We start from the raw sequence: 9,517 nt of genomic DNA on the forward strand, positions 1-9,517 counted from the left end.
CTTGAACCTGAACCATTAGCATCTTGCAGCCTGGGTGAGTTCCCCTGCCCTGTGCCAGGCACCTCAGCAAAATCCTCACAGTGAATACTACCATACCCATCACTTCAGCTAGTACTGCCGCTTTGACAAATTAGTCCCCGTTAATGAGAATTAAGTCCAGGGTAGTTTGTTCCCCTGATTAGATCCACACCCTCTGAAGGGTAAAATTGCTGGCAAAGCAAGTGAAATGTTCCCAGAATTTGAGCATTTATCTTAATGGGGCTTTGTATGAGGATTTAATTTAGGTTTAGTTGTGACCAAAATATCCTGCCTTTTTGTTTTGTTGCCTATTATTAAAACACTAGTCAAAGCCTCCATCTCAGCAGATCTATTTATTTTCCCACAATTACATTTAAAAAATTTTCTTTAACTTCAGATTTGTAGATATTCAAAACGATAGATATCTTACTCCAAAGCAAGAAAGAATTTATAACAGAAAACAAGCAGTATTAACACATAAACAAGCCACAGTGGAACAGTTTACTGGGATTTGTAAAATAGAGCACTACTTAAACGCCAGACACTCTAACATCAACTATATGTCAGAGGGGCTAAAAGTCAAGTACCAAGAACCAAGATGTTCTAAGGATTGGCGGGGAGAAAGTGTCTTATAATCAAGCAGTAATGAGATGACTAAGGTTTTAATAGTCTGATATCTAAGATATTTGTTGATATTTCCAAGGACTGTAAGTAGCTTAAAATGTTATATAAAGGTATTCCCTACAATTTCCTAAACTAAGATCCTACATTTGTAGATATTTACTCAAAATCATTTGTTAGCATAACCTCTTAAGCAAATTATACTTTGCTTGGGCCAGTATTAGATTTTATTTTTATTCTGTAGCCCAGGTATACATACTAGCCCTAGATAAACGCACGGTGGACAATTTACACACAAACGAAGAATCGGTGGACAATTTACACACAAACGAAGAATCATTTGCACGTATGAAGCCAGTGAATAGTCTACATTGCACAACGTACTACCACCCAAGCAAGCCTATTCTTTATAAGATTATCTGTCCTGAGCTCAGTAAGTTTGCAAGTGGCCACTCTGTTTTCCTTCAAACCAGTATTCAGCTAAGTGGACAGGCTAGGCAAATCTACTGGCAGATTCCATCTCATTATGCTGGAACAATGACTGGAATTTAAGGAATGATATATGAAGCAAGATAATTTAAGACCACCAAAGAAGTGACAAAGGGAATCACATTTTTGTGTGTCCCAGAAGTTGTCCTGCCTCCAGCTCAGCGAATGTCTCTGCAAGTTTAGCACAGGGCAAATGGAGGGCGCACTCAAACTTCAGGGCCCTTTGTTTAACCTTAAGTGCTCCAGGTAGGCTCTTGAGAATTAAAAACCAAAACTCACATTACAAGCATCTTTCAAATTCTATAATTGAACTAGAGATATGGAAATAGATCTAGACAAATTATGGGGGTGAGGGGGTGAAGAAGGGACAGGCAACCGCCGTCCTCTAAGGTTTCACAAAATGGAAGCGGGGAACCCAGAGAGTCACTTTAGCTTCTGAACCGACTTCAGTAAAGGTTGGTCTTCTTCATGATCCGAAGGAACTCCTCCTCATTCACTTCGCCGTCCCCGTCCCGATCAGCTTCGTCGATCATCTCCTGCAGCTCCTCATCGGTGAGGTTTTCCCCCAGCTCGTTGGCCACGCGCTTCAGGTTTTTGAACGAGATCTTCCCGGTCTCATCGTCATCAAAGAGCCTGAAGGCCTTCAGGATTTCTTCTTTGGTGTCCTTCTCGGACATCTTCTGAGTCATCACGGCCAGGAAGTCATTGAAGCTGATCTTCCCCGTGCCTTCCTTGTCCACCTCGGAGATCATCTTCTTCATCTCTTCCTTCCTGGGTTCGAAGCCCAGAGCTCTCATGGCCACCTTCAGCTCCTTCACGTCGATGGTCCCGCTTCCGTCCGCGTCAAAGAGGTCAAACGCTTCCCGAACTTCTTGCTTCTGATCTTCAGTGAGCTCGGGCTTAGGCGCCACCTTTCTCTTTTGGCTGGTGGGGGCGGCGCTGGGCTTCTTGAAGCTGGAAGCCATTCTCCCGCCTCGGCTGTGATCCCAACGGCGCCGCCCCGCGCTCGCGCTCGGGCGCCCCCAGCTGGCGCGGCGCGGGGCCACCCGTAGTTCACCGCCAACCCCTAAGTCCGTTGGGGGTTGGAGCGGGCCTGAGGAGACTCTTCCTACGCCCCCACATCGGCGAGATCCTGTTCACGCGAGAATCCGCAGTTCCCTCGGTATTACCCAGTTTCCACGAGTTGGCGCCTGAGCTGGAAAACAGCTTGTAGCCGCCGTGGTCTTCCGTAATTGACTGGAGCTGGCAGTTCTTTCCAAGATATTTGCTAGCATCCATAAGACCCCAGTTTTATAGTTTTATAGGTTTATTTAGAGCCTCTGTCTCTCTCTCTCTTTTGACAGGAGTGCACTGGTGCCACTCGGCTTACTGCAGCCTCCACCTTCCAGGATCAAGTGATCCTCCCACCTCAGCCTCCATAGTAGCTGAGACTACAGGGCATGCCACCACACCCTGCTAAATTAAAAAAATCTTTTTTTTTGTAGAGACAAAATCTCACTATGTTGCCCAGGCCAGTCTGAAACTCCTGGGCTCAAGGGATCTTCCTGCCCCAGCCTTCCAAAGTGCTGGAATTATAAGCATGAGCCACCAAGCCTGGCCTCTCCTTTTGATATTAATTTAAAAACCCTCTTGTTCTGGCTGCAACACACAATGGGGTGATAGAGCCTAAGGATAAATTTAGGATAATCAAGATTGAGTGTGATCACTTGACATTCAATGTGGGGAAGGAGAAGGAAGAGAGAATATTAAAAGTCACACCATGTGTTCAACTTGACATAAATGGGAAACAGAGAAAATGGAAAAATTTATGTATAAAATTTGTAGAAGTTTGTCTCCTGACATTACACTCAACAATAATAAAATGTTTCTGGAATGTTCTCAAATATGAAATGTAATATCCAAATGTATGATTTACTTTCAGTGTTTCCATTTTACATACTCAGTATAATTACACTTGAATAATGGTCATAATTTCATTCACAAGGCTTTTGATTTGGAGGGAGGAAATTTGAAATACTACATTCTGGTATTCTAGGTTTGTTTTTTTTTTTTCTCTAACCCCCTAGCAGCATATTACTCTCCTTGCTCATCATCCAATCAGAGCTGTGCTGAAACCCACGCTCTGGTAGCCTTCCTTTGGCAGTGGGCACGGGAGATGATGCAGGACATGTTGGGACTCAAAATTGCCTCCTGGGAATAAAGGGGTCCTCCTACAAACCAAAGAGCAAGAGAAAAATGGAAAAGAAAGAAAAAAATTACCAAATAAGCCCACCAAGGAATTACCTGTAGAATTACTTTGTATTTCTTTAAATGGTTACAGAAAAGAAAGCTGACTTATTTTTTAGCATTCTTTCCCCCAGCAAATCTCAATCTATTAATACCTTTTGTAACCTATGAAGGTTACAAAAGATGGCATTTTGAAGAGTTTGTGTTAAAAAGTTTTAATGGCCGGGCGCAGTGGGTCACACCTGTAATTCCAGTAATTTGGGAGGCCAAGGCGGGCAGATCACCTGAGGTCAGGAGTTCAAGACCAGCCTGGCCAACATGGTGAAACCCCGTCTCTACAAAAAAATACGAAAATTAGCCGAAAGTTGTGGCACACAACTGTAATCCCAGCTGCTTGGGAGTATGAGGCACAGGAATCACTTGAACCCAGGAGGCGGAGGTTGCAGTTAGCAGATATCGTGCCACTGCACTCCAGCCTAGGCAACAGAGTGAGATTCTGTCCCAAAACAACAAAACAAAACAGTGCTTGATACACAGTAAGTAGGTGAATAAATATTCGTTGAATGAATGCATGACAATGTTGGTCCTAAAATACCTTCTGAATACAACAAGTGAAAACCCCAAAAGATTAAATGATGCCAGGAGTGTTTTACAAACTGTTTTTTAAAATTAGTGGTCAGGAATTTTTTACACGGCACATTTAATTAGCCATATATCACTACCTGCCCCAGCTCGATATGTGACTTAGTTGACAGAGAGCCTGGACACAGGGTTTCTTCTAAAGGCCAAGGAAACTTACATAGGACCTCCCCTCTCCTGCCTTCCAGTGCTTGTTGTGGACAGTGTCAACTCAAGGCCCACTTTGGCAGGCAGATGCTACAGCCGCTGTTCTTCCAACACCGCAAATCCTTGTGACCTGCTTTCTTCCATGACAGAAGCCTGGGATCTTATCCCAAGTCCTTGCCTTATTATCTCTGTGACCTTGGAAAGTCATTTAAACCACCCAGAGTCATCAAAACACCTGCAAAGTAGGCATCATCATAAAGCTTCCTACTGCATTTTCAGTGGGAGAATGGACACGAAAGCTCCAGGAACAGCGCCCCAGTGGGGCCATACAGATCTGGGTAATTGTTAGTTGAATACGAATTTTTCCCAGACATTGTACATTTCCTTTGGCACCCATCCCTCTGCCCAAACTCAAGCCAAGCTATGATGTGTTGGGAAAAACTGAAGTATAGAAGCTGCCTTATATAGAGCCACATTTGGGCCAAGCTGAACTCAAAGCACAACGGTTGTCATGGTTTCCAGATGTGTGCAATCAACAGTTACAACAAAGGGCCACCAAGAGCTTCCTTCATAGAAACAGTGCCCATAGTCAGAGTCAACTCTTGGTGGGGAGTTACATTTTATGTTCAGAGTCCAAACTCTGACTTAAGAAGGGAAGGGAAACACATTTAATGTGTGCCTAGCTTTGGGCTTGCTTCTTGTAGTTGTCGTCTTATTTGATCCTTGCCATCACTTTCCATTTTGCAGATGAAAAAAATGAGGACCAGGAGAGGCCTGTAACACATATCTGATGGTACATGGCCAATAAATGGTGGCTCTGGGATTTAAATCCTGGCCTGTTGAAGCTTTGTTCACTACATCATGCTGCCTTCTCCACACGTTGATTCTATATTACCAAAATAAAGAATCACTGCGAAGACAAGATACTGATTTTGTTAGAGTAGGTAGGTAGTCAGGCATGAGTAGGGCAGAGAAGGGCTCCCCTCCCAGCCGGCCAGAAATGTCAGGTGACGATCAGGGGATGGTTTGGCAGTTCTCACACTGCCGCTCTAAAATGATCATTGATCATGGCCACAACAGGGAGAGGCAGTTTCCCAACAGATGAATACACTTGAAATTGGTAGTCGGCAGCTTCCAATTAAGATCTCAGGAACTGGGCCAGTGGGCTTGAGCATGCGCATTAAGAGACAAAATGGCAGAGTATGACCTTCTAGCGGCGTTCCACTGGAAAAGGGAAGAAAGCCTTCGGTGAGCACGCATACAACTTCTTAAACACACTGCACATGCTCACCTCCCAATCACAAGCAGGGCACTATGCACGTGGGAGGTTCACCCTAAGGGAAGAATGAGGGAAAGGGGCACAAAATGCCGGAAGTAGGCCAGCATATAAAATCCTAGGTTCAAGATCAAACGGGGCACTTGACCTCCAAGGTGTCCACTTGGCTCTCTTCCAGGTGTACTTGTGAAGCGGCCTTGTTGTCTGGGATGACACCCAAGGTTCTCGGTCTCACAGCCTTGGAGGTAAAGGATGCGGAAACACACAAAGGGTGGGGTTTAGAGCAGAATTTTAGTAGGTGAAAGAAAGAGAATAGCTCTCTGCCCCAGAGAGGGGTCCCGAAAAAATGAGTTGCCTATCCGTGGTTAAATGCAGGGGGTGTTATAGATGAGCTAGTGGGGAGGCGGTGTCGGATCTACATAGGGCGTGAAAAACTGGTTAGGACCGTGTGTGCCATTGGCATAGGGCACGAATCTCTGGCAGCCCCCACCCCAAGCTTTTATTATACAGGTGAGTAGCTACTCCATGTTGCTTATTTTTCTTTTTTCTTTTTTTTTTTTTTGAGAAGGAGTCTCACTCTGTCACCCAGGTTGGAGTGCAGTGGTGAGATCTTGGCTCACTGCAACCTCCGCCTCCCAGGTTCAAGCGATTCTCCTGCTTCAGCCCCCTAAGTAGCTGGGATTACAGGCAGGTGCCACCACACACGGCTAATTTTTGTGTTTTTAGTGGAGACGGGGTTTCACCTTGTTGGTCAGGCTGGTTTCGAACTCCTGACCTTGTGATCCACCTGCCTTGCCCTCCCAAAGTGCTGGGATTACAGGCGTGAGCCGCCGCGCCCGGCCACTTATTTCTTTCTTACTGTGCATGTGCTAAAAACAGAGGGGAGGTGGAGCCCCCGTGGTGGACATTCCTGGCCCCAGGCACCTCTTTCTAACTGTGCAGCTGCTGGCATCCCCTCGTGCAAGTTTCCAGCTTCCTTCTCTGTGTTTGCAGCCCGATCTCCCAGGCTGCTCTTTGTTGGAAAAGAAGTGATTTCTTGGGCTGTTCTTTGTTAGAAGCCATTCTGCCGAGGACTCTTTTGCCCTCATTATCTGCTTAAAATAATTTCTGTCTCCTGTATCACTTGCCTTATGTTCCTGCTCTCAGGCGTACATAAACTTCCACCCCTGCTCTGAAACTTGCCTCAGTCTCTTTTTCTGCCTATGACCCTGAGTTGAATTCTTTCTTCTGAGGACGTAAGAATAGAGGTTGCTGCAGACCTATACAGATTCTCTGACGATAACTTGGATATTCGCTACCAGTGATACATTTTGGTGCCATGTGACTCGGATACCTTCTGCCGATAACAATTTTCTTCCCTACACATAACAATAATTAAGCATCTTGCCTAGAAGGATTGAACAGGAATTTGTAGGATCTAAGACAGGCTCCCATTCTGGGGCAAGTCACTGAACCTGCAATATGCTTAGTATTTACATCTGTTCTTCTTCCATTCCACTTCACCCCATTCCCTGCTTTCAACTCTGTGTATAAGCTGGGGAAAGCAATCTGGGCAAAATGCCTTTGCTTGGCATTAGTGAACGTCTGTACAAGGCATGTGAAAATCAGCTTTATTACTTTAAAAGTAATTTTTAAGTTCTAGTGAGACTGACATAAAGTAAACAAGACATACTAGAAAATCAGTGGAGATGAGTGGGTTTCTGTTTGGTTTTGGGTTTTTGGGGGGCCTTCAATTTGTTTGTTGTACCACAATGTCCTAAGTATTATGCAAAATTGGTGGTTGATTCTCTGAGAAGGGGAGAGGAGATGGTTATTTAAGTCCGGTCATGGAGACTTAACAGCTGGAAGTGGGGAGAAAAGAAGCACTGGAATTGCACAACAGGGTCTGGAGTCAGTTGAGACCAAGAGAAAGGACCTACCAGCTTGCTTATGCTGATTATTTGGTTTTCCATTTGACTTGCATGGCATGAAAAAGGTGAGGCTCAGGAGCCTTTTAAACTTTAAGTTGCACTCAGCAAATTCAGCAAATTCCAGGTGCCACCCAAGGCAGAAAACATGCATAATACAGCTTCTTTACTGCTGCTTATTTACTTTCCAACCAATGCAGAACAGACAAAATGTGAATGCTGGATGCTGCTCCTACAAACCAGGATAACTGTGCTGGGGCTGTGGAGGGGGACCCCAAAACCAACACTAACAGAGCTGAATTATTTATTCTTAAATACATGGAGCCAGTTACAAGAAATGGACTCAGCAGCAAAAGGTTTTACAATCCCAGTGGTCTCCGAATGGGAATTTGAAGTCAGGTCCAGTGACTCAACCCAAGTCTTTTTGGCAAGTCCAGGAACATATTTAAGTGTCCAGCCAAGGGCTACATGATTCCTTATTCCATGAACCCCAGAAATAAGAAAATATTCCTCTCAGATACAAAAGCAGACTTTTCTAAAAAGATCTGCCAGAATTTCACACGGTTTCTCACACTTTCACCCAAATATTCCTAATCGCAAAAGAGAGTTGAAAGCTATCCCCTGAGATACAAGGAAACATTTGGAAGAAACCTGCAAAAAGCATCAAATGTCTTTATAATCCTGTGTTTTAGCTTTTTAAAAAGTGAATGTTGCTTTCTGTTTCATAGTGCATTTGCTGGTTCTATGATAGTTTTAAATGACTGACCATTCCAAAAAAGTACACATTGCTTATTTTATGACTTTAAATGGTCTCCAAGGACATGACCAGGGGTTACAGAACCTTATATGTTTTAGCAAACACGGATGTGGGATTTAATGTGGGGCTTGAGGTGAATAAAATAAAGATCTACAATGTTTCTCACCCCTACCCAACCCCTAGCTGCTCACTTATACCCCATTTGGGTTTGGGAGTCAAAGAAGGGAAAGGATGGAAAAGTGTGAGGAGGAAGGGAAGGAAGAATGAAAGTCTAGAGCATTTTGAACTTGTTAGGTAGAGTAAAATTAAATGCATCCAGTGAAAAATGACTGCCCTCTCCCCTTCCTTCCCGGAGCCCAGATCAGCCCCAATTAAGCATGACTTTGATGGAAACAGGCTGAGAAAAGACAAGATCTATGTTGACATAAACTCCAAGCAGAACCTCATGGGGTTTGCAATTCTGCAGTTGTCCCACCCTGTAAGTGGTCTTCAGAGTGCCCACCAGGTGCAGGCATCCAACAGAAAATGCAGAACCAGGAGGCCCAGGAGTGGCTTCATTGGATTTTTAAATCTCATTTAAATCTCAGTCTATGAGCGATTGGTTTACTCTTTGATCCACCTTTTATTCTCCAAGGGCCCTGGAACGTCAGGATCTAAAGCTGTTTCTGAGGCTGTTAACTGAGAATTTTTCGTTCACCAGAGGTTGAAAGGTCAGAAGCCCACAGTGGTGTTAGGTAACACAGAATGAGCCAAGTGGGCTGCCTGGGAAGGGTGGATTTAGGGATTAACAGTGACCTGGAGAGTTTGTGCCCTTTTTAAAGACACTGACATTCAAATTAAAAGAAAAAAGAAAAAAAGAAAACTGCGCAGGTCCAAGAAAACAGGTGAAGCAGAACTTGGCCTATAGGGTGCACATTATCCACCCAGCCCTTGCAGAGGCCACCTCTTCCGCCGAGGTTCAAGCAGTAAGGACACTTCTCAGAGAAAAGGACAGAGACAGAGGGAAGATGGAATTCTAGCCTAAAGTCCATCTGTGCCTAGTTCCTTTAGCATAACTATCTTTACTAAAGGTTAGGCCATACTACAGGACCAGCCCACAGGGGAAAGTCAACTAATGAAGATGTAGCAATTAACCTGTTTGATTTTTCTCCCCAAACCAGCTTGGAAGGAGAGAAGCCCACTCTGCCTGCCATGTCCCTGTGTCCTTTCCACGGGAACCTCCTTGGGCCTAGCAGTCCTCTAGGATTGGCAGCGAGGCTGATCTAGGTCCAGTCTTAGAGGCCATCCATGAGGTCCAGTACATGGCACAGTGAGGGAACAGAACAGCTGGGGGTTAGGACTCTCTCCCATGCACTCCACAACAGTCTTGTTTCCAGAAGTCTGCTCCGAGCTCAGAGGGAATTGGAGAAGCCAAATGAAAGTGATGAGATGGGAGAG

The 9,517-nt window shown here is 44.7% G+C and overlaps 1 protein-coding gene across 1 annotated transcript; it reads right to left on the bottom strand.

Moving 5' to 3' along the window:
- Positions 1 to 352: 352 nt before the first annotated feature.
- CETN1 (centrin 1) lies at positions 353 to 2,150 on the bottom strand. Its single transcript, XM_003914215.5, has one exon. It carries the CDS (start codon positions 2,091 to 2,093, stop codon positions 1,575 to 1,577), a length of 519 nt encoding a protein of 172 aa, XP_003914264.1. The 5' UTR covers positions 2,094 to 2,150; the 3' UTR covers positions 353 to 1,574.
- Between the last annotated feature and the right edge of the window lie 7,367 nt (positions 2,151 to 9,517).

Source organism: Papio anubis, chromosome 19 (genome assembly GCF_008728515.1).
Source record: "Papio anubis isolate 15944 chromosome 19, Panubis1.0, whole genome shotgun sequence".
Classification (NCBI taxonomy): Eukaryota; Metazoa; Chordata; class Mammalia; order Primates; family Cercopithecidae; genus Papio; species Papio anubis.